The sequence below is a fragment of the Aspergillus ambiguus genome (genome assembly GCF_047715705.1).
Source record: "Aspergillus ambiguus strain CBS 117.58 unplaced genomic scaffold BDV59scaffold_2, whole genome shotgun sequence".
Taxonomy (NCBI): domain Eukaryota; kingdom Fungi; phylum Ascomycota; class Eurotiomycetes; order Eurotiales; family Aspergillaceae; genus Aspergillus; species Aspergillus ambiguus.
Window position 1 is genome coordinate 967329 of NW_027395515.1, and position 23986 is coordinate 991314.

The 23986-nt window shown below is 52.8% G+C and overlaps 8 protein-coding genes across 8 annotated transcripts; 2 read left to right on the forward strand and 6 right to left on the reverse strand.

Annotated features, from left to right (window-relative positions):
• Positions 1-142: 142 nt before the first annotated feature.
• On the reverse strand, positions 143-968 carry BDV59DRAFT_198042 (SDR family NAD(P)-dependent oxidoreductase; the record flags this gene model as incomplete). Its single annotated transcript, XM_073693067.1, has 2 exons — positions 143-332; positions 406-968. The coding sequence occupies 2 exons, from the start codon at positions 966-968 to the stop codon at positions 143-145; spliced, it is 753 nt and encodes a 250-aa protein (XP_073552535.1).
• A 331-nt stretch (positions 969-1299) lies between these two features.
• BDV59DRAFT_198043 (glycoside hydrolase family 95 protein) lies at positions 1300-5839 on the reverse strand (the record flags this gene model as incomplete). Its single annotated transcript, XM_073693068.1, has 10 exons — positions 1300-2061; positions 2114-2345; positions 2406-3272; positions 3320-3576; positions 3627-3709; positions 3765-3878; positions 4227-4560; positions 4641-5009; positions 5059-5647; positions 5706-5839. The coding sequence occupies 10 exons, from the start codon at positions 5837-5839 to the stop codon at positions 1300-1302; spliced, it is 3741 nt and encodes a 1246-aa protein (XP_073552536.1).
• Positions 5840-10454: 4615 nt separating this feature from the next.
• BDV59DRAFT_198044 (extracellular proline-rich protein) lies at positions 10455-10976 on the forward strand (the record flags this gene model as incomplete). Its single annotated transcript, XM_073693069.1, has 1 exon — positions 10455-10976. The coding sequence occupies one exon, from the start codon at positions 10455-10457 to the stop codon at positions 10974-10976; it is 522 nt and encodes a 173-aa protein (XP_073552537.1).
• Positions 10977-11279: 303 nt separating this feature from the next.
• BDV59DRAFT_198045 (major facilitator superfamily domain-containing protein) lies at positions 11280-13296 on the reverse strand (the record flags this gene model as incomplete). The annotated part of the gene is made up of 8 exons (XM_073693070.1): positions 11280-11846; positions 11899-11981; positions 12055-12441; positions 12489-12657; positions 12719-12789; positions 12846-13020; positions 13074-13194; positions 13253-13296. 8 exons carry the CDS (start codon positions 13294-13296, stop codon positions 11280-11282), a joined length of 1617 nt encoding a protein of 538 aa, XP_073552538.1.
• A 483-nt stretch (positions 13297-13779) lies between these two features.
• On the reverse strand, positions 13780-17547 carry BDV59DRAFT_190615 (bifunctional cytochrome P450/NADPH--P450 reductase; the record flags this gene model as incomplete). Its single annotated transcript, XM_073691774.1, has 7 exons — positions 13780-14429; positions 14589-15365; positions 15420-16403; positions 16456-16896; positions 16952-17086; positions 17211-17404; positions 17513-17547. 7 exons carry the CDS (start codon positions 17545-17547, stop codon positions 13780-13782), a joined length of 3216 nt encoding a protein of 1071 aa, XP_073552539.1.
• A 531-nt stretch (positions 17548-18078) lies between these two features.
• Positions 18079-20010, forward strand: BDV59DRAFT_208445 (CAIB/BAIF family enzyme). Its single transcript, XM_073695208.1, has one exon. It carries the CDS (start codon positions 18160-18162, stop codon positions 19618-19620), a length of 1461 nt encoding a protein of 486 aa, XP_073552540.1. The 5' UTR covers positions 18079-18159; the 3' UTR covers positions 19621-20010.
• On the reverse strand, positions 19658-21537 carry BDV59DRAFT_168524 (glycoside hydrolase family 16 protein). Its single transcript, XM_073688096.1, has 2 exons — positions 20455-21537; positions 19658-20389 (listed from the first exon to the last, which is right to left on the reverse strand). Exons 1-2 carry the CDS (start codon positions 21249-21251, stop codon positions 20095-20097), a joined length of 1092 nt encoding a protein of 363 aa, XP_073552541.1. The 5' UTR covers positions 21252-21537; the 3' UTR covers positions 19658-20094.
• A 1653-nt stretch (positions 21538-23190) lies between these two features.
• BDV59DRAFT_168526 (uncharacterized protein) lies at positions 23191-23947 on the reverse strand (the record flags this gene model as incomplete). Its single annotated transcript, XM_073688097.1, has 2 exons — positions 23926-23947; positions 23191-23820 (listed from the first exon to the last, which is right to left on the reverse strand). Coding segments are annotated over exons 1-2 (310 nt in total), but the record flags the coding sequence as incomplete, so codon positions are not given.
• Positions 23948-23986: the final 39 nt, after the last annotated feature.

Consider the following 23986-nt stretch of genomic DNA (forward strand, 5'->3'; position numbering starts at 1 on the left):
GCATAGCCGGTGTTTTGGGGGGGCGGCGTTATCGGTTTATTTTCAGCAATGCGGCGCACGGTTGCATCATGCATATAGAATCTTCTGGTAAATACGTTTCATTTGATGAATATAGAACTGATGATTTCACCTCACTGCACCCCTACGGATCCCATCCACCGTCCACGTTCAGGACCGTGCCGGTCGTGTAGGACGCTGCATCGCTAAGCAGGAAGAGGACCGACTGGGCGACCTCATCGGCGGTGCCAGTTCGAGGAAAGATCGTAGGGTTGGCACCCATCCCGCCCTGGATGACTTTTGCCTTGTCGAGGAGGGGGGTTTGAATCGAGCCCCTGACCAGATTAGCCGACACAAATCCCACAAATAGGAAAAACAAGACCAGCAGGGGGGAGGAGGGAAACACACGGGGCAACGGCGTTCACGCGGATCTCTGGCCCGACTTCCTTCGCCACACTCTTCGTCAACCCGACAACGCCATGCTTCGTCGCGGAGTACGCCGCATGTAGCGCAAACCCGCGCAAGCCCTGGATGCTGCTCGCGTTGACGATACTCCCGCTCCGGGCAGTCTTCTCAATGGCGCGCACCTGCGCGCGCAGACAGCACATGGTGCCCGTCAGGTTGACGCGCAGGAGCATATCCCACTCGTCGTCGTCAAGGTCGGTGAGGCGGCCGACGCCGTGGTGTCGACCGATGGTGCCGGCCATGTTGGCGGCGCCGTCGAGCCGGCCGAATTTCTGCACGGTAGCGTCGATCCAGGCGTTGACGGAAGCGGATGACCCGATGTCCACGACCGTCGTGAGGATGTTGTCGGCGTCGGAGTTGAACTGCGCGAAGGCGGCGTTCAGGACATCGGGGTTGATGTCCGCGAGGGAGAGTTTGGCGCCTTGCTGATAGAGTTGTTGGGCCACAGACAGACCGATGCCGGCCAGCCCGGTGACTGTGTAGACCTTGTTCCTCACCGAATCCATTGTTTTTGTCTTTGCGGGGGGTTATGGGAAGAGAAGTTGGAGAGAGAAGGGTCCATTGGGATGGAAGAGCGGGGAGTCGGAGAATCTCCGCATTAATTTTTACTATATCCAGCCACCCCGCAATTTCTCCGTTTTGCCAAAACGGGTAAAAAACTCGTGTGGTGGCAGTCTTAGTGATTGTTTGGCCAGTCGTCTTATAAAGCAGAGAGATATACAACCAGGCGTCTAACACTGAACACAACTAGCATATACCTTCTGGCTTCTGGCTCTATGGAATGCATGGCGAGCCTCAGGCCAGTTCAGGATGAGGTATACCTTTGTCACTGGTATATCAACAATCGATAACATCATCTTCCACCATAAAAACAGGGGCCCGTCCTTTCCGTTTTGATAAATCGGCCTTACACCAAGTCACTCTTCCCATTCCATCCCAGCCGAACTGAACCGACCCACCACCGCGCAGTCGTAGTCCCTCTACGGAACCTCCAGCCCATGCCGCAGGAATCGCCGGCCCCAACACCACTCGTGGCGCCGTCTGGCTTGACGTTCTATCAAGGTCTCTGACCAGGAGCGAAGCGATGGCCCCCATAATCCCAAAATTAGCATCAATCTGGAACGGTGTTGATCCGCCGTACATCGACAGCCCGTTATTTGCGAAGTTATTCTGCACTGCCAGGGTAAGCATGGAATACGCCATCTCTGTCTCGTTGAGCAGCGCCCAGCATGCACTCCGCCACATCTTGGCCCATCCAGTATTCTGGTCTGCGACACCATCACCGCGCGACTTGAGCGTTGTTGCTACCGCCCGCGACACATTTGCGTACTCGCCGTCAAGCGCATGCATGGAATAACCCGGGTACCAGCCGTGAAGATTGGACAGATGCCGGTGGGTGTCGTTGGGCGTGTCGAGGTCAAGCTTCCATTCCTGGATCTGACCCCAGGAGCCAATGTGGATCCCTGTATCTAAAGCGGCGAACCTGGAGGCGACAGTTCGTCGGAAGGAGACGTCCTTGTCGCCTGAGGCGCTCCAACCGCGGAGAACGTGATCGAAGAGTTCCCAGATGAGTTGTTGGTAGTTGGTACAGCCGAAAGTCTGTTTTTGGTCCATTAGTATACAAAGATGTTCTGCCGTAAGACCAACTCACCGTAGGGCCATGCTCGGGCGAATTGCAGGGATTCACCACCCAAGTTCCGTCGTCAAAATGCTTATCCTTTACCAGCTGCGAGAGCCAGAACTGCGCGGCACCCTTGAGAATGGGATATCCAGTCTGTCGATACCACGCGACATCCTGAGTGTAGTCGAAATGGTCCCAGATGTGCGTTGACATCCATGCGTTGACCGCTGGGTAGTTTGCCCATTGGGCGTCATTTTTCATCCTGGAGCTGCATATCAGTCGATCATGCTCTCATGGAAAAAATCGGACTAGACACACATACGCCGTGTGTCCGAATATGTTCATCTCATCATGTGTCACCCATCCCTCACCGCCGTACAGCAGTCGAGCTGTCTCTTGACCACGCGGCACCCACGTCTCAGCCATATACTCCCAGAGCGGCTGAGTCAATTCTCCCAAGCCAACCTGTTCCACCGCCCAATGGTTCATTTGTAGGTTAATGTTGGCGTGGTAGTCCGCACTCCAGGCGGGGGATTCTTGCTCCGTCCATAGACCCTGAAGGTTGGGCGGGAGACTTCCTGGCCGAGAAGACGACATGAACAGGTATCTCCCATAGTCGAAGAGGAGGGACTCGACGAACGGGTCTCCGGGCTGGGTGTAAGAAGCGATGAGCTCTGTAGTGGGCCGTCTCGCTGACCCATTGGGGTCAGGCAGGTTAAGTTTGAATCCCTCGGAGATGGCTCGGAAGTCTTTAACGTGCGTTGCTTTTAGGTGGACATAAGACTTGTCCGCAGCCTGCGATGCTATGCGCTGAACCTTCTCAGACGGATCGTTGCCGCGAAACGAGAACTTGCTCGCCGCATTGCCCTTCGAGGGGTCGTAGTTCGTGTCAGCCGCCAGGACTATATATACTTCCTTCTGGCCGCTGGGTACCTCTACGGCGGAACCCGCACAGAAATCGCGGGATTGTTTCACTCCGGGGAAAACCACACTTGCTCGTGCATTGTAAATCATCCCTATGGCAGGGAACGTCTGTCCGTAAAGACTGATGCTGTTGGCGTGGCAGCTCACATTGGGTGTGGGAGAGACAACTTGGTTTTCCAATTCGATTCTGATATACGGGAGCAATCCATTTGTTGAAACGACGTGGTAGACGCATACCTGATCTGGATACGAGCAGAACGCGGTTCTGCGCATATCAGCGCAGTCTCGCAGCGAGTACCTGAGTATGCATACCTGTTGTACATGGTATTTCCTGCGACGAACCCGTCCGCATACATACCTGACGGCAGATCGAGGCTCCGTTTATAATCCCGGACACTCTGCAGCTCACCCAGATCAATGGTCAAGTTTCCCAGGACCTGGTACGACCCGTAGTACGGGAACTCTCCGAGGAGGGCGGACACGTTGCCGGTCCCATTCTGGAATATGAAGTCTCGAATATCCGGAAGAGAAACGGCCCTGGATTTGTTTGGGTTGCCACCCGAATATTCCTGCTCAGTTAGTATGGCACATGCGGTGTGCGGGATATAACAAAACTCACCGGATTTTCGAAAGGTCCTCCGCGCCAGAGCGAATCCACGTTTAGGTTTACAATCTCCTTGCCATATGAACCGACGGGCATTGCTGTTTACAGTGGCAAGTTAATATCTATCTGGGATGATCCAGTCTTAGGACGTACCCCCCAAGCGTCCATTGCCCAAGGGAAACGCTGTCGTGATCAAATTGCCATAGTCGCCTGGGGAATTGGACCACAGCGATTTCGCAGTGGCCAAAGGGACGACCAGGAAGCGAGCTAACAAATGCTTTAGAGAGGTCATGTCTCTGAGGCGCCGGGGGAGGGAGTGAGTGCAACTCCAGGAGCTGAGGGAACTGCCGGTATAAATATTTCCGGTATTTCTCCATAGACTAGTCCACCAGCAAACAAGCTAATAAAGACGGACGCAAGCCCGGCGGTAGCTCGAGCGGAGATGCGAATCAGGGATCGATTAGATGATCGTCTAATTAATTTAGACCGAGCGGAGGTGGAGCGCCGGAATATCTTCCACCATGGCATGTATAGTATATGTACGGGGTATCCTGTCTATGACAATGAAGAACCTTCTACTATATTCAAGCACTTCCTCCTTCATTTACAACTTACTCTTCTGACCCTCGCGGTTCGCCCGCTGCCACATGCGGATCCGGCGCTCATGACCAGCGTTGAAATCATCCACCCATGCCTGGTCAAACGGCGGCAGCCGTCGTCCCGGTGCGCCCGGCTGAGGCTCCCCGGCCAGCGTACGAAGCTTCTCAAAGTATTCCTTAAAGTCCGGGTTCACCATCAGAAAACCGGGGCCATCGCCCTTGACGGCGATGCGATCGGTTTCCCATTTCTGCTGCTCGGTCAATGGCGGCAGCTGGGCCTTGCCGGCAAGCACACGCGCAGCAGCCACGGCTTGCCATTCAAACACCTTAAATGTTAATCCGGCGCCAACCTAGTCCAGTCAGAAATTTCTCCATAGCTACTCTTCAGAGCAGTTGCAGCAGTTGCACGGGGGAAGGATAGGCGACGTACCGCACCCAAAAAGACGAGAGATGGATCTCGCTGGTGGAAGACGTGGAGATACAGATCCGGAACACGGTTGTTACGGATGGGAATGTCCGGGAGGAATGGCAGAGTCCACGTGAAGCCTGTGCCAAAGATAATATGGTCGACGTCGGACACAGACGTCCCATCTTCGAAGTGGACGGTGCGTTGCCCGTTCTCGCTGGCGACATGCGAGATAGGCGGGCGACGCTGAATCTGTGGGTGCTTGAACGCCTCGTCGCCGAAGTAGACGTTGTACTTTCCGCGGACGACGGCAATGATGGGATCTTGCGCGGCGCCGATCAAGCTCACGGCTGTATCGGCGGCGGAGACCGACGCGCCGACCGTGATGACTTTCTATTTCGCCATTAGCATACGCAACGAATGTATAGCCGACGACACCTACCTTGCCTCGGTACTTCTCCGGGCCCCGGTACTGCTTCGCGTGCTCAACGCTGCCAGGGTATTTCTGCGCAAACTCCTTCAACCCGGGAATGGCCGGCACATACGGCACGTTGTAATGCCCAGAAGCAACCACCAGCGCATCGAATGTCTCCGACCACCAGTAGTCGTAGCCGTCAGGCTGCGTGCCTGCTCGGCGCAAAGTGAGCACCCATTTACCCGAGGTGGTGTCCTTGACTGCGCGCTCAACGGTGGTGTTGTATTCGACCAGATCCTGGTAGCCGTTGCGGTTCAGCAGGTCCTCGATATACTGGCGGATGACGGTGTGGTGGCGAAAGGGGGTATCAGGTCCATGCAGGGCGACGGAAGTGTCCGAGCGAATGGCAGGGATCGGTTCCTGGGAGTATTCCATGACAGAAGCATCGACGTTGGTGTGCAGCGTGGGGTATATATGGGCGTCGTCGTAGCGATGCTGCGTCATGGCAGGCAGATACGCCGGCAGCTGCGATGGAAGCGGGATGGGAGCATCTGCTGAACGTGTCGAGAGACGGTCGATATCAAGTGGTTCAGCGGTTTCATTTGTTCGAGAGATCCTGACAATCACGTCTACGATCAGTATCGGTTGTTCCACGGGCGATAGACAGCGCATACCAACATCCACCGGCTTTTTCCTGCCGTTCGAACACGCGAACGACATCGAAAGCCTGTTCCTGAACCAGCGCATCGACGGCAATGGCTCCCGACGGGCCTGTGCCGATGACTGCGACGCTCTTTTTGGAGGGCATATTCCGGTCGGCAATCGCTGGCGAGAGAGAGCGCAGAGCAGAGGAATTGCCTTATGTACAGGGGCTCAATTGGTCGATCAAAGGGCCCTCGTGGTGCAAATGCCGAGTCGAATTGCATCAGCGGCAGCCATTGATAAGAAAAATTTCCCTTTTTTTTTTTTCCTTATCTGCAACTGAGCTGATTGGCCGTGGTGGAGACTCGGAGATGAGGTTATCCAAACCCTAGCCAGGACCCTAACCCTACCGCCAACCCCGGGTGTCTACACTACACTACTACTATATCCCTGTTGAAGACACCATGAAGGCTGGCCAGGATTAACTGCTTAAAATAGCCCACAGCAAGGTCGGTTTAGGCCCGACTAAACAAACAATAAGTCCTCTTTAAGACCGCATTGGGATAGCAGCGGTTGCACGAGTCTGATTGTCATACGCGGAAGGCCAACCATCATCAATCCAGTCGCGAGGAACATGTGTCAAGGGTCTCTTAAAAGCTTGGCCTGGAGTTTTCTCCGTTGGGAGCACAGAGAAACAGCCTATGGGAATTGCGGTTGCCTTCTGAAAACCCACACAAACGGAGTATAAAGGATTGAGTATCCTGTGCGACAGCAAGGAGGTAAGTATAATGAAAGGCATTTCCACAGCTCTATCGTAGGTCACAGTGTCCTCATTGTTCCACTCCATTTAGTAGAGGTCCTCTGCTTGACCATGGCATCAATATAATCATCTACCCCTGAGAATGAGCCTCCGTTGCATTTGCCTGGTTGCCATCCTCCTATTCAGCTCTCTATCCTTACTAGTTCTTTCTTCAGGAGTCTCCCAGTTTCTCTTCTTGGCTCGTCTCCCCTTCATCTGGCAGTCGTTGGCAGCGGGTTCCATTATTTCGGAGAATCGAGATGGCTTCGATGTCACGTTCCGCACATACCACAATGCAAATACATCGATTAATGGCGGATCCGACTTTCCAGCCGTGGTCCCACGGCGATTACATCACATCCTGCTAGGCAACTCTCAACCACACGTGGAATGGTCCATGGCGAGGGACATATGCATGAGGTTACATCCAGGATGGGAGACGTTCTTCTGGGATGATCAGCAAGCGAATGGGTTTGTACAGCATTACTTTCCAGGCCACTGGGAAATGTGGCGGAATTACCCACACCTGGTACAAAAGGTAGACGCCCTGCGATATATGGTACTCTACATCTATGGCGGTTAGTGTATGAAAAATTTCCAGACGAGACTACAACTGACATTTAATTACACAGGGGCTGTGCTCGATCTGGATCTGGAGTGCAAACAGTCGTTGGAACCGTTACGCAGGTTCGATTTTGTCGCACCAGCTGCCCATCCTGCCGGGTTCTCAATTGGGATGATGATGGCACGCCAGCATAATACCTTCGTGCAAGATCTCATTCGCAATTTGCCGCTTTTTAACCGGCGCTGGCTGTTGCTGCCGTACGCAACGGTGATGTTCAGTACGGGTTGTCATTACGCATCGTAGGTCATAATTCGCGTCTTCCATATTACACACTAACCCCGCGAGTCTAGGACGATTTTCTCCATGCAAAAGGACCGAAGGTCTCTTCGAATTTTGTCCGGACCACCCCAGAATCCTTCCATGCACATTCTGAACGGAAGGGTCGATACGCCACTGTTCCGCCATTTCGGGTCCTCCTCATGGCATGGCCAGGATGCTGCTCTTGTTAGGAGCTTCGGGCAGATGGGAATATCAATTATCATGGTTATGATTCTTATAATGTCACTTGTTCTCAGTGGAATTTTCATCCAACGATATCGACTCATGCGCAAAAGGGAGGGATTTTTCAACTGGAAGATCGACGAGAAGTCGGTATAATTGTTCCTTATCACACCAACTCAGCTATATAGCCCTCAAATCATTATACCACATATACCGGCTGGCAACCAAGTAGAGCACCCGATCCCATGAGTACTGGCTCCGGTACTGGCTAAAGGCTTCTCTGGCTTGGAAGTATGCCCGCCACCCACTAACGAGTAAAGCCTTGTCTGCATAAGGATTTTTATGTTCTGATTTTGTTGTCGTGCTGGAGGATGTAGTGCTCTCTGTTGGAGGTGATGTAAATAGAGCCTTGAATATTCGCCAGGAAAACGGAATTGACGTCGGGATTAAGTCAATTAGGCCCGAGTACTTTCGTAGGACAGAGTACGTTTGCACGGTGTATGCGGGCGGGCTGTTCGGCGTGTGTCTGACATAGTCGCTATGGAAGTATACCAATAATTAGAGACATTTGTACATAAAAAAGATTGGGAACATACCTGATGGCTGAACTGACTGCGCGATGGTTAATGTGGCCTGATACCCCTCCGCTATCGAAGGTGACGATCTACACGAGTCAGATGGTGATTCACAGAAGCAGAGAATTTTGTATACCAGATCAATATGCCATCGACGAAGATATGGCATCACCAGTCCCTGGATCAGATCTTCCTTCCACCAAGTATTGGGATCATCCTGAAGCTTCTCGTGGTCCATATCGACGCATCGGCGAGCTTGGATCCCTAAACGTGCACAACTGTGTTGGAGTTCCGCTTTACGGATTGGGCCAATACCTCTGTAGTCACCTTGTGGCATTTTCGGCTCAGTGGCACGTCTGCCTAAGGATGTTGAGATTCCTAGGACTCACCGGACGACAACACTAACAACGCTCGGGATACAGCGGAGTCATCTCTACGATAAAGGATACTAGGACTGAAGAATAGAGTCTCATCATCGGGATGGGCGGTGATAAAGAGGATGTTCTTGGCGTGTCGGAAGGCGCTGGGGACGAGGCGGGGGTCATTGGCGAGCCGGTAGGCTAGCAGATGATATAGGAGCATCGGGGCCACTATCAAGAAGATAGCAACGCTCGAAATCGCAGTAGAAGGTCTTCTCCATATCCTCGAAAGTAGGTGTTTGATGATGGCATGCAGTCGGGCCATTATATGTTACTGTATAGACAGTCATGCTGGGCGGAAGAAGCAGAGCTTGGAAGGATGACTACGATGAGTTACACAGAGTTCTTTGTCTCGTATCATGTACTTGAAATAGCTTTAAGAGGCTTTTTAGCGCAGGATTTACGTTAAAATTAACAAAAGGGAGTAAACAAATTCAATAGATGTAGATATACGGCTTGAAGTGTGGATGTAGATATAGACGGAGTGGATGGAAGCCGGCGAAGACCGAGAATCCACTCTACGAGGGATATATAGTCAGGTAGAAACATAAGTAAGGCTTCGTGCAGGGGCAATGCACTTGTGACTGACCAGCCCTAACTCCTACCTAATTGGCAGCGAGAAGCCATCGTCGATGCAATCTATGACCTCTCTACCTGCCTGGATCGAGCCCATTGCTATAGCTGGAATATTCTTCTGCCTGGAAAATGACTAATTTTCCAGCCTGCACTTCCCCTTTTCCAGACTACTGCCCGTTCCATGGAACCGCTCCCTCCTCGGCTCATAATCCAGATTCGGCTAAGGTGATGATCGTCATACCTCTCCAGCCCAATTGACAGACAACGGTAGAATTTAAGTTACAAAGCCTTCGGTGTTTCGGTGCCAAGGGTCCACACGTAATGGGTCTACGCCACATCGCCTCAGTTCTTCAAGGGGACGATGTGGAATATGGCTTCTCATCCACAGCCATGTGAACGATGATAGTCTGAATTGCCGTACTTGGCCTGGCAGAGAACAGGACCGAACGGCAAATTCCTCCGTGTGCCTGAACAAGGAGCCAGCCGTCCCTTGCCCTAGGCCAGTCGCACTCTGCTCGACACGACATGTGGGGATGTCGATCACAGGAACGGCCTTACAAGGGTACTCTCTCATTGGGTTCTGATTATCTGAGACGGGTCTGTTCTCCACAAGTCCGACGATCGACTGTCTACATACCATAGAGGGAAAGGAAGAAGTTTGAGATAGACTCAAGTAGGCGAAGTCGGAATTGACTTCCCTTGGGCTCTCGGAGTGGATGAGATCATTTGGGAATCGGCATATGGTGATGATGTGCGATTCCACCATCAGCCCTGGAACCGAGATCTTGTTTTTCGGTCGTTCATGAGGCGATTCTCCTCCAGTTGTGCGCGATGACTAGGAAGTTGGAACACCCAGCGTCTCGCATGACAGCAGATCATTGCGCTTTAAGTCACCACCGGGCAAGGTGCACCGGCACTTCTTCGCGAAAACCTCTCGACCTAGGCTTTTCGAAGGAATGCCGTTCGGCTGAATGAGCTGATGGTCTTCATTTCTGGCGGCCCACCCTCCCTAGGGCCTGCGTGTGCAACGGAATTTGCTCGAACACCTGGTGCTCCGAGCTTCATGATCAGCCTGTATACCTTCCTGGATAAGGAACAAACGTGGGTTCCCAGGGCTGTATTTGTTGGTCCATGTCTTTTGATCCCTCGGCGACTCGGAGATGAACCTCGCCTGATCCCCAGATGGCGGAGATTCGATCTAATCACATATAAACACCGCGTCGTCCTCCGCCGACTGGATATTCCCCATCACCAACTATCCTTACAACCGAACTGGGCCTTCTTTGCAACTGTCTTGTCTCCTACCACTCCCTTCGTCAAATAAAACAACCAACCACTCTTTCATTATGAAGTTCTCCAACGTTGCTATGCTGGGCTTCGTGGGCTGTGCCCTCGCCCTTCCTGCTCAGGTTGAAGAACGTCAGGGTCTCGGCGACCTGCCATTCTCTCTTCCTTTCCCTCTGCCCACCGGCCTGCCTCTTCCTTCGGGTTTCCCGACTGGCCTGCCTCTGCCGACAGGATTCCCGACTGACTTGCCGTTCCCTATCCCTACCGGCCTGCCGATTCCCTCTGGACTCCCCTTCGAGAAGCGTGATGGCCAGGATCAGGGTGACCTTCCTTTCCCAATCCCTACCGACCTGCCATTCTCGCTTCCTTCGGGCTTCCCTACCGAGCTTCCGTTCCCAATTCCTACTGAACTGCCATCTGGGTTCCCTACCGAGCTGCCTTTCCCCATCCCTACTGGTGCCCCCACTGGGCTGCCTACTGGGTTCCCTCCTTTCCCGGGCTTCCCGACTCCCTCTTCCGGTGTTCCTAGCAGCACTCCCACTCCGACTCCCACCATCTCGGCCGTTCCCTTCGCTGCTTAGGTGATTCAGAGGGCGCGGATGTACCACGAATGTTGATGGATGGCGGAGGATATCCAACGCAGGTCACGGTGTGATGATGTTTGAGAGGTGCTACTGTCCTACAGGCAATGTCAACTAGAATGCTAGGAACGCACTAGCTCCGAGTCCATGGTCAGTAGAATAGAAAAGTGGAGGTATAAACGTTCTATCAGATACGCGTAGATCTAGCCCTAACTCGGGCCATATCAAACACCATCAATATCCACGTAGGTAATACACAAGCCCTGCTCATCGTCAAACCGCAGCATCAGACAACCCCTGTCATCAATGCGTCATATCCCTCGTCGCCGACTGCGCATGCAACCGCCCCAGCCACGAACGATTCGTCGACCGCCGGATCTTCTTCCCCCACAGCATAAATACAACCACCGCCAGGTTATTGGCCAAAGCCACTCCGCAGAAGATCCCAGAGATCACCACCGCATACCCATTCTCCATGATCCAGTCTAGTAGATACGAGCCCATGCCGAACGAAATTGCCTGTTTCCCCAGGTTCATCGCAATGAGCATCTCGGACGTGTTGGCATAGTACGAGTCCACCGCGTACGCCAGCGTTAGCGTAAAGTAGAAGTACGACCCGAACTGCGACATGCCTACCCCGAAAAAGTACCCGATCCAATGCAGGTTGCGCTGCGCCGTGAATCCGTACACAATCAGCCCCGCCGGTGAGATCAGCATCACCGGGAGGAGAGCGGGCAGCCGCATTTCGGCTTCGCGGATGTTGTTGTTACGCCGAGTGAGCCGTGCTGCCAGCCGGTCAGAGACGGAGGTGAACGGGATGGCGAGAATAAATCCGACGGCCGTAGCCACCGCGATAAGACCGGAGTTGGTCTGCTCTCATTTAGTTACGGATTTGGTTAAGGGTTTGGAAAGGTGTAGCTACCTGGCTCCAGTTGTAGGGCGGAGCAGTGATCTTGATTGGGAACGTGTAATTGTAGGTAAGCGCTCCTAAGCCGATGTAGATTCCTATATGTTTGAGTGACCTCAGGTTAGCGACTCGCTTTTTCTTTTGGAATTATTATTAGGAGGCTAAGCGCACCGTAAGTTGTAATCACCCAGAAAACCGCCGGCACGAAGAAGTACGTAAACGACCTGAACATGGTGAGGAAGAAAGCCGCATCATGGTCGATACCGGACCAGGGCTTCAGCGTTTCCAGGAAGCTCTTCCTCTTCGGGACTGCAGGGGGAGAATCAGTCGGTTCGGCGTGGATGGAGCTGTCGGGCTTCAAGTCATTGTTAATAGATGGTGACGGCGAGATGTCTTTGCCTTCCCGGTGATACGTGGACTCTTCCACAAAGAGGAATGCCATGATGAGCAGAGCTCCGGCAAACGCGGCCAGGACGTAGAAGAACAATCGCCAGGAATACCCTCCAGACAGCATGTATCCGGCGTAAAGAGGCCCCGTGGATCCGATACACAGACAGACTGTTCCAGCGTCAGCGACATATTGGTGGGATTTGTCTGAGACATACTCGTATAATACCCAATTCTCTTTCCTCTCTCGTGCAGGTAAAAGATATCATTGACCATTTGCACCGGGAGCGATTCGCAAACTCCACTTCCAAAGCCGTGGAACACGCGTGCGACCATAAGGCCTGAGAAACTGGTGGCTCGGGAGGCTCCGATGAGACCGACAAGGAACTAAAAGCGAATCAGGATAATCTGACCGAGACAGACTAGGGGATATTGTGGGAGCAGTCACCGTCAACATCGAAAACAGCGTTACTGGGCGACGGCCGAACTTGAGGTACATTGGGACGAGAACCAGGGAACCTGGCAAGGTCAGTCAGGAGCAGCTAAGCCATAACTTCCTCGCACAAGGCGCGTACCAAACCCGAAAGCCAGATTGGGATACGAGATCAACCCCGAAGCTGCGGCATGAGAGACACCAAATTCTTCGCTATATATCGAGATGTAAACCGAAGGTCCGACTAGGGAGCAATTTCCAAGGAACGAGAATAACGAGACTATGATCAGGATGACATGTTTCTTCCACGCCGGCCACTGCATTTCTCAGTCAATTTGGATTTCACGTATAGACATTGGTGAGACTCTACCTGCAGTGGATCATTGGGGTCTTCCGATGGTACTGGATACAATGCCTGGCCGTATGCCGTGTCGTCTCCCTCTGCAGCCGTTAAGTCCACCGTCCCGGGAATTTCTCCCTCGTGGGCGTGACTGCAGCATAATCAGCTACTATCCTGCTTCGATCAATTCTACGGGCAGAATATCTCACCTATGTGCTAGCCGGGGGGCACTCTGTGCCTGCGCTGGTGCCATGGTCGTAACCGCGTCCTATCTCGCATCAACAGAGCGGACAACAGGTGTCATTTTTATTCTGCCTCCTAGCAAGGGTTTTTCGCTTTTAGCCATTTTATCCCGGACCCCAAATTTCCCAGGGTCTTGGCTTGATTCTGGCTTGCGGGGCTACTACTTCGTCGTACGTGCATGATCAGCCGAGGGGTTCTCCCCTTAGGGAAATGTCGGTTACCTGATGGAGTGCTCAGATAATTGTCAGCATGGACAGCAGACCATAGCAACCTCCAAACGCAGTGCTTCGGTGCTGTTACCTCGGCGTTGGATCGGGTGGAGGCGATGGAAATCCGGGGGGAAACGATGTGGAGAAGCAACTCTCCGGGTGGGGGATTAGAGACAGGCTAAATGGGTCCAGATAAACGGCGTAGGCTTGAAAAACAGAAGAATAGCAGAAATAGCTGTGCATGCGATCATTGAACCGGGTCTATCAGGCCACTGTCTCTAACCCTAAGTGAACACGTCTGTCGCATACCGCTCCTTCGTTTTCAATCTCTCCAAAAAGCTCTCGGCGGCAGCATCTATATCTTCAGTAACTTGGCGAGAGCCCTCCCCATCAATGTCTACATGTATACGAGAGTCTTCACGATGCTTTTGCATATATATCTGTTTGAGGGTCTGACGAACCTCCTGGCCCACTCCGGTGCTGCCACAGACGAATATGCGTGCTCCCCATTCGAGGAGCTGAAGGAGCTCCTCTCGATCCTCGAAGATCTGATCCTGAACATGACGTCGCCCCCCGTTGGCCCCATCGGACCCATAATGTGGAGAGATCCCAGTCAGGAAATCGCTGACCGGGCGACTATACACCCATCGCACATCGACAGCTCCCAGCCGCGCCCATTCCTCTAGCTCCTCCGCATGGATATCATCCAAGCCTTTGGTCCGGCAGCCAATATACAAAATGGCTTTGCCAACATTAGCTTGCTGCGCACCCTGAGCTACTTCCAGAGCTCCTCGTCCGCGAATCTTCTCGGCTCGATCCATGATGAATCCTCGGAATGGGGCCAGGCCGCTTCCGGCGCAGATCATGATTATGGGGGTCTCAAGGCTAATTGGAGGTTTGAATCCTGCATTCGACGGCCGAACGGTCATGTGTACTCTCTCACCGGATTGTAGTCCGCCCAGATAGGTGGATGCAACTCCCATAAACTCTCGGTCCTCTGACGGGGCCAGTGGGGCTGGAGACTTGAGCACAGAAATTGTAATAGAGCATTCGGATGGGTTAGTAAGTGGAGAAGACGAGATTGAATACTGACGTAGGCGCATCGGGGGAAGCATGGAAAGGAATGCATTCAGAGGGAGATCGATAGCGGGATGCCGCATCAAAATTTCGAGCAGACTCACTCGTTTCTGGACAATTTCTTCTGTAAATCTGGTGGAATCGGAGGCAAGGGAGCGTAGTTTTGCCTGAGCAACTACGTCACCATTTGCTGAATCTGCCAGATGCTTCAAGTCACGCTTCGACGCCGGCTGGGATAGCTCAACGTGGGTAGAAAAGAGCTCGAAGGCCGAAATTGGGGTATCCAATGGCACAGTATTCGATCCGCTGGCACTCTCGGTCGGATTCCAGACGGTCAACAGAGAGTCCCAGGAGAGGCTGAAGCGCCGGATGGCCTGGCGAACTATACTGGGAGGATTTACTGGTAGTATAGCTAGGTAATCTCCGCATTGGTAGGACATTTCTGGCAGCTTGAAACGTAGCATTCTCTTTTCAGGCATCGACGATGCTGTGAGGAGTTTGTTTTCTAGTACCTGGCCCTCTTTCAATTGAAGACCTAACGCAGAAGCACGCATCCCGGGCCGGACTTGGACCTGGACACCTGATACTGCTGCCGCATTTTCATTCATCTGGGTACCGAATTTTGACGTGACCGCCGGCCAGAAGACAGACTCGCCCCAGTTGTCGAAGTCGGTGAACATGTCAGAGTTCGCGGCGTCGGTAGTCGCAAGGTTGCAAAGACGGGTTCCACCACGTTCCAGTACGAGGTTATTGATGGCTTTCGGAACAGAATGGAACGTAGCCTGCCAGTCATCTTGTTGTCACAAGCATTAGCACATGAGGACAAGTACAAATGGGAATTACTCACGGTGACCACAGCCGAATACAGCGTATGTGACTCCCTCGAGCCGATTGCCTTCTAACCCTTTCAGCCATTCGAAAAAATGCGTAGCGTTATCTGGGGGCTGTCCTTCATATGACGCAGTGATAAATGCAACAGGATCCCCAGGAGGGAGATTCTCGCGGGCCTCATCCAGTGGATTTACTTCAGCTTTGAAGCCATACTTAACGGCGTCAGCAGCCAGTCGCCATGCAAAGGCCTCACATGTCCCCATGTTACTCCCAAAGAAAATATTCATCGGCTTCAGATAGACTCCCATGGCAGCCTTCATCTTGTGCCCCTGGCCAGGGCCCCCCGTTTCTTCGGTGAGATCCGCGCCACTATTCAAGAAGGCTGCTAGTTTAGTAGCATCAAGATCGTTTCTCAACTTTGCCCGAAAGCTGAAGCCGTCCGGTTTCAAAGTAATTGATTGTTCCAGCCTTAGAGTGTAGTTAGGATTCTCCATTTGGAAGTTGAAGTTTTGCAATAGCATAGCGACGAGGAGCACAACCTCCTGCCAGGCAAACAGACGGCCAATGCATCCTCGCAAGCCATTCCCAAACGGCTTCCACGCATTCTTTGGCAGTTTCTCAAACTTACCATCCATCATCCGCTCGGGCTTGAATTCTTCGGCGTCCTCGCCGTATACCGCAGGATCCCGGTGGATCTTCGAAATGTGGATGGCCACTGTCTCGTCCTCCTTGAGCTCGTACCTCCCGTTCCCCAGTGTGACTGGGTCCTCGTTGTTTCGGGTCGGGTGGGCATGAAGGATGATCATAGAGACGGGGCAAGTGAGTCGTAGAGTTTCCCGCATAACGGCTGTGATGTACGGCAGCTTGATCAAGTCTTCCACTGTGATCTTCCGTCTTCCTATCACACGGTCAATCTCGTCCTGAGCCTTTCGATACGCATGCGGATGTTTCAGAAGATGGTAAAAAAGAAATGACAGCATTCCGGACGTTGTATCATGACCTGGAGTCAGTGAGATTATAGCAAGTGTTGATAAAGTAATTAGCAGACATACCGGCAATTAGGAAGGTAATCATGTTGTTCACAATTGAGTCATTGGACAGGCCTTGGCTGGTCTGCGGATCGCGTCCAAAAATGAGGGCATTGAGAAGGTCCTTCTTATCCACAGGATCTTTCAGCCGGGCATCGACGAGGTCCAGTGCGATCTGCCGTAGCATGGCAATATCATTCCAGTACTTGGTGTTGTCAGTCGTTGGAAGTTTGTTCATGAAAGATGGACGGAAAGCCCGGGCTGCCGACGCCTGCAGCAAGTTTCGCATTGTAGCGATAAACTGAGGCATTTCATCTTTGTAGAACGAGTTGAATCTCGTTCCCAAAGCGCATAGAGCAACTGTATCTATGCTCACACGGGTGAAATCTTCGTTTACCGTGACCGAGGCGTTGGGACCCTGGCGAGCCCATTTGAGGGCCAACTGACTAGCAATATCATACATATCTGTGCTGGGTAAGTCTACAGGAGGGAATTTATGATATGGGAATAGAGTGCAAACCATCGAACATCCCTCGAATCATCAACGGACCGAAGGCAGGAATCAGCACGCGGTGCGCAATTTCCCAGTTCTCCTCGCCGGGGTAGTTGGCAGTAAACAGGCCATCATTGACACAATTGCGAACTTCCTTCAGGGCTACCTGAACCGTCTTTGTAAAGCGCTCCTCATCACAAAGTTCATTGGCGAGTTCGTACGAGTTAACGTATACCATGCTTTGGTTGAGGAAATTAAGGCGGAAGATAGGGCCTGGAGAGTTAACATGCTTGATACAGCAGTATACAAATGATTCGCATACCGTATTGGTCAGCCAAGCGGCAGAAGTCATATTCCGGAATTTCGTGATTGACCTCTGTTATGTTCCCCAGAATAGGAATCCCTTTAGGGGTGGGGATGGGGATTCGGTCAGGAGGATTCATGAGCCAAAGATCCACGGGATTAGGGATATCGGGATGTCTGGATTAGCATGAATGCTGGAGATTCCAGTGGGTGCGATTACAATAAGGGACTCTCAAAAGTAGATATATGGTCCAGTAGATTAGCAAACTGTCCTTGTGTATCTACGTGTAGGTGGTACTAGACGGGTTCATTACAAACATGTCATGAATGCACGATCAATATCCTAGCAAACTTGCACTTAATACAGAATATATAAAGTCCATAGCGAGCACCTACAGGTATATGTCCTACAGTCTTCTATTCTCACCAGGAATATAATCCAATCTCTGCGACGTCGTTCCGAACACCGTACCTGTCGTCTCTCAGCTTCGCCTAGAAAAGCAAGTGGTACGTGCAGTGAAACAGCCTGCGACGGAGTTAGGATACTCCGTTGATGCATTCAATGTAAGGATCAATAGGGCATGTAAGCGTGCGCATCCTTCCGAGCTGTCGCAGCCAATGTGTTGGTCTATGGAAGAACGATACATGACATGGCAACCACTCGACACCAGAACTATAGCAGCCTTGAGAGTATGTCCACACATGACTCACTAGACATCCTCTAGCTGGTCCATCTGTAGACGAACCGAGGCGAAGCTATTCGGCTACTGCCGGGAGAGGTGGAGATGTTTTCCATCGAGTCATGAACCCCGCCGAATAACCTCAACCAGCACGATGTACAGCGGCGTTCCATCCTCCACCGAGAGTACACCCAGGCCAGCGCATGCGCTTACAATCCGGGCAATTATTGAACAGATACGTTAATTATTAGCATGGCCCCGATCAATTACACCAACCGCAGTTCGTTCACAGCCAAGGACAGCGTCGCATATCTGTGGAAAGGCCTCAACCTCCCCCCATCATCGCTCGCATCCCTACAAATCCACGGTGATGAGCTCTGTCTCCCATCCTCCTACAAAGTCGCAGACCTGGCGCAAGCCTCAATCGGGCTCTCCGCCCTCCTCGCAGCACAAATATACGCCCTGCGCAGTTCCCTCCAAATCGTACCCACCGTACGCGTCCCCCGCCGCCATGCCGCAATCGAATTCAAATCCGAGCGACTCTACACCCTCGACGCAGACCCCGCACCCTCCTCCTGGGGGCCCATCGGTGGCCTGCACAAATCCTCCAACGGCTACGTGCGCATGCACGATTCCTTCCCGAACCACCGCGCCGCCGCAACAACCCTCCTCGGCTGCGCGTCCAACCCAGACCGCGCCGCGGTAGCAGCCAAAATCGCCACCTGGCGCTCTGAGGACCTCGAAGCCGCGGCATTCGCCGCCGGCGCGGTCATCACTGCGCTGCGAAGCTACCCCGAGTGGGATGCCCTGCCGCAGGCGCGCGCCGTCGCCGACTTCCCCATCATCCTGCGACGCATCGGCGACGGCCCCATCGGCCTGCCACAGGAGATACGCAGTGCGGCACCGGATAAGTGCCTCCGCGGGCTGCGGGTGCTCGAGCTCTCGCGCGTTATTGCGGCGCCAGTATCGGGTCGGACGCTCGCGGCGCACGGCGCCGACGTGCTCTGGGTGACGAGCCCGCGGCTACCAGATCTGCCTGGAATCGACCGAGATGTCGGGCGGGGGAAGCGCACAGTACAGGTAGATCTGGGAACAGAGACGGGCGTGGCCGAGCTGGATGCGTTGCTGGACGGGGCGCATGTGTTTGTGCAGGGCTTTCGGCCCGGGAGTCTGGCGGCCCGGGGGTATTCGGTGGAAAAGCTGGCGAGGCGGTTCGCACATCGGGGAATCATCTGTGCGAACTTGTCGGCGTATGGACCCGCGGGACCGTGGGCGGATAAGCGTGGATTTGACTCGCTTGTGCAGACGTGCTCGGGGATGAATGTCTCGGAGGCGGAGCATTATGGCGCTGGGGAGGCTGCGCGCGCGATGCCCTGTCAGGCGCTTGACCATGGTGCGGGATACTTCCTTGCGGCTGGTGTCCAGGCGGCGCTGTACAAGCAGGCGACGGAGGGCGGCTCGTGGGAGGTCAGCGTGTCCTTGGCTGCGGTGATGAAGTACCTGCGGTCCCTGGGACAATATGCAGGCCGGTCTGGATTCGACAGTGGGGATTATAGGTGCACTTCAGATGTACCGGCGGAGTATCTGGAGAGGAGACAGACCGGGTTTGGGGAGATGACTGCTGTTCGGCATTCTGCGTCTATCGAGGGCGCTCAGGTCGGGTGGGATGTCATGCCGAAGCCGTTGGGAACAGATAAGAAGGGATGGCTGTGATGGTACGAAGTGTGCAGGTGTAGGTAATCGGCGTAATATACTGTTCTATATCATCTCAATTTAAAGGATTCCTCAAGTAGGTGGGCGTCCATAGGCAGAACCAGATTAAAAGGCTGTTAAGAGCGACAAGATATCGGTATATACAGTCAACGAAATTAGTCTCCAATAAGACTTCCGAACGCGCATGTAAAAGATATAGACATAGCTGGCAAAGACAAGATAGGAAACACGGTGCGAGGTAATCGTAAGTCCGAGATCTCTACCACGTTGACGTCAAACCGAAAAATTAACAACCCACGCGCGGGGCTTGGCCAGCAACGCCCGCGCAACACCAGTCACCCTGCTTCTGCAGTGCTTCGTGCAGTGTGGCATGCCAACAGCAAGAGGAGTGGGCTCGTTTTCGTGTCATCATCGGGAGCGGTGGAGGAAATGGGGATCGTTGCGGGTGGCTTGGGTGCCAGACGGCCAGCGCGACTAGCCGACCTGTTTATAGCCGCGGTTACTCCAGTCGCTTTGCTTCCAGTCGGATTGGAAGTTGTTCATCTCGGTGCGTTCGGTGTTCCAGCGTGCGTCGTCGAGGGCGTGTTCGAGGCGGCCCTTTCTCCGCTGTCTCAAGCAGAAGAAGATGAATGCCGCAATCAGCATAGCGCCTACAACAGCGGCACCAACATAGACACCGATTTTGCCACCCGTGGGCACCTCGTCCCATTTCTCAGAAAGGGATTTCGGCGGAGGCTTGTTGATTTCTACCAGAGCGGTAGAATTGCCCCTGCTTATGGTTAGTTCCGTTGCGTGAAAGATTTCGAGGTATGGAAGGACGTGGAAACTACATACTCAATGACATTGATACTCTCGAATGAGCCCGAATTGTCCGTGTACTCATATTCTTTGCCAGTATGGAAGTCGTGTACGCGCACGCTCTGAATGGCCATCGTATACGGCCCAGCGTCGTAATCGACTTCTCCGCCAGCCCATTCGATTGTTCCTTTAGCGTTGCTTGGGTCACCCGCGGGCCAGATACCCAGACGCACGTTGCAGGGGGTTTGAGGGTAGCGGGTTCCATTCTCCGCATCGGCATAGTTCAGCGTACGGACAACGGTGTCGTCAATGATCCACTCGAGTTTCTCGGGGGTCCAGTTGGTGGTGTAGTTGTGGAATCCGGTGTCGGCACCAGAGACGGAGTGTATGCCGGCAGGCTTGTAAGTGTCGTCCCCTTTGCCGAAGTAGTTGGACTGGACCTCGCCGGTCTCAGAGCCAATCCACTCCCAGTCGATCTCGTCCAGGTCGTCGGACTGCAAGACGACACTGCTGACGATTCCATTGCCTGGAGACATCTTGAGGTGGGTCTCGACGATACCGAAGAAGATGTAGAAGTTGGACTGCATGGTAGGAGACTGCAATTTCTCAGCGATGACGAACTGGGCGCCGTTGTCGCCATCATAGGTGATATCGCCGTTGGTGACGTTCCAGATCGCGTCGTCCTGGGTGGCGTTGAAGGTCCAGGTATGGTTGGTGCCCAGGGCTGGATTGGGAGGACAGGTCGCGTTGAGAGGATTGCAAGTGGTGAAGGTCTGGGCGGTCACCGAGCCGATGAGGGCCAACAGAAGGGCCGTGAGATAAAGGAGGGACATGGCGAAGTCGACCTACCCGGATAGGGCAGGATTTCACCGAGACGAAGTAAGTATATGGGGTATGGATGGAGGATGGAGATGGCCGGAGACTGAAAGGGGTCAACCGTGACACCGCAACAGCGAGTTATCTAGAGTGAACGAAAGGATCGAATGGAGTCAGTCTGATGAAAGAATGGAAGTGCGAACGAATCGCACGAGTTCAGGACAACTCTGATAGAGGGAGGGAGGGAGAGAGAACGAGAGTGCGGAGGAGCTGAAGAGAAGAAGATGACGAGATGAAGTCGAGAAAGGAAGAAGACTCGATTCGACTCCATGGCCAGTCATTTAATTCTCTGCATCTTATTTGTTCCGGATTCTTCTACATCAAATCAGCTTTCAGGGGCTTCCCCAATCAGGAGAGTCCCCCGCTCGGGTACTCCCGATCTAGTCCTGATCAGGGTTAGGGGTCCTGGGCCCTGGAACCGCTAGCCCCATATGGGTCTAGGGGGCCCATCTGACCGCATAACGCTAGCCCGGTTGGGCAACCATGCGGGTGCTGATTGGCTGCCAGGACTCTGCGATAGCAAAACGCCACCAATCAGTCGATCTCGCTTCCTTGCTTGTCAACAGTTTATTCTTTACGAGGATTAAGTGCTTATCCATTCTTTACCGTGTATGAAGTATATAGATTCTTCATTCGATGTACTGTTCAGAAAGCAACTAACGTGGTTAACAATCTGTAGAGGCCACATATCGTATTCTGGCCGAACAAGGTACAGGTCGAACACATCGGCCAATGCGATCTCTGTCCCAGCTAATCCGACGCTAACAAGTGATCGGCTGTCTACCGGCAGATTTCGCGGTCACACTCCGGGTTTTTTTTTTTGAGTATTCCTCGAAACGAGGACTCTTTGGTCTTCACGACGGACATTCTCTTTGCTAAAGCAATTCCGGGTCCTCGCATACTGATCCTGATGCGATTCTCTCGAATTCGCCCTTCGCAACATTGATTATGTCTAGATGATCGTGGAGATAGTAAACATGTAAAACCGGGAGATGAGATCGCCGTTCGCCAAGGCCTTTCCAAGAAATAAGAACGGTGCGTGCATCCTTCCCAGAATCCAACGGTCTCGCACCAGCTCCTCATTTCGGGAAAAATCTTCTGCGATGTAAGCCTACGCAAACTCTGACAGCTGCAGCAATTGGCGTATCATACATTGTCTCACTTGCCTGGAGGAGCCTCGACCAGCCAGATTATAATTATGCGTTTACGATACTCCGTATAACTGGCAAAGCACACCGTACCTTACTTCGACAAAGACCCTCAGGTTGACCTGCAAGGTGCGGTGGACCACTCCACCCAGATACTCCACCGTGTTTCGTGAAGGATTTGGGCTGCCGTATGGCTCGACCATGGTTGTCCCACCTAGAATACGTGAATTAATACGGAGTACGGCATACAGGATCAGATTGCTTATCGCTGGAAATTTATCTGACTGCCATGCTGGGGGTTTTGAGACAAAACTTCCCACAGTAAACATGCAACGACCCTTGTTCTGTGCCACTTGCATGTAAAATTGCACTTATATTATCTCCAACACGCGAGTCGCTTCTCCTAACTTCTCGGAATTGGTTTTGAGTCCGCAGGTGAAACTAGTCTCGGTGCAGCCTGCACAGGATCCATCCCTTTGGTCTCGGATGCTCCAACCCAGCAGGCTGCCACGGTCTTGGATGATAAACAAGAAAAAACCAGTCTCTCGCTTCCTTGACTAAGTGCATGGAAATTCAAATAAAGCCTTTTTGATGTCTGATGGGGACTGTCATCTGGTGGACAGGTCTAGCCCTAATCGACATTAAACTTCAATAGTCCATCCTCGTGTTCATTACAGTATAGCTATATTTAGAATATCACATAACAGGGTACTGTACTTCCCGAACAATCCAGCTGTGAGCCGATATAGAAATCAAGAAGAAACCCTACTAATTTCCTATCATTACTACGAAGTACAGAATGAATTCTCACAATCTTACGATGAACTCCACGTTATTTCGTGCCATCTATGGGTCTAACCCCAGCCAAGGCTCCACCACGACCGTTCGTCTCACAATAATGAAAGCGTGCTTCATCACATCTCATTAAGTACTTGGCATTATAATCATTAAACACTTCACCCAGATGGTACCAACCCATGAAACTTAAACTATCACAACCGCTGGAGAAGACGGACCCTCATTATCATCGTATACATCATAGCCCTTCGGCATGTATCGCAGCTCCTTAGCTCAAATATACCTTTGCCGGTCGTCTCACTGAACGATGCTCGGGTTTCTCGACGTATTCGTAGTACGATGGACTCCGCCGCCGCCGCCGACGACGGTGCCGTGTTTCTGTCCCGCCAACGGTGCTATATCCCCAATCAGGTACTCCACCACCGCGAGCCCCGGGCAATGAGCACAGCCGCAGTAGCCACAGAATCAGCAGTGTCCCGGCGATGGTCCCGAGAACGATTCCAGCGATTCCGCCTCCTGAGATGGTGGATGGGCAGTCTGATGTCTGCTGGCGAGGTTGGAGGATATTGAGGATGGGAGCCTGCAGCCGAAGTACTGGTTACCATATGTACAGTAAAGATCTATAAAGGTGACAACACCCATGGTTCGGTCACTCGGGCCGCGGAAATAGGGGGTCTCTCCTTACCATGGTCGAGGTACTTTTGGCGTCAGTTATAGAGATGACGCTGCATTGCCGGAAGAAAATC

Excerpts from the sequence above, each read along its gene's own strand:
- BDV59DRAFT_208445 (XM_073695208.1), top strand. The coding sequence starts at position 18,160 with ATGGCCCCGATCAATTACACCAACCGCAGTTCGTTCACAGCCAAGGAC.
- BDV59DRAFT_168524 (XM_073688096.1), bottom strand. The coding sequence starts at position 21,251 with ATGTCCCTCCTTTATCTCACGGCCCTTCTGTTGGCCCTCATCGGCTCG. Across the intron at positions 20,390-20,454 it reads GAGAGTATCAATGTCATTGA|GGGCAATTCTACCGCTCTGG; the intron begins GTATGTAGTTTC and ends AACCATAAGCAG.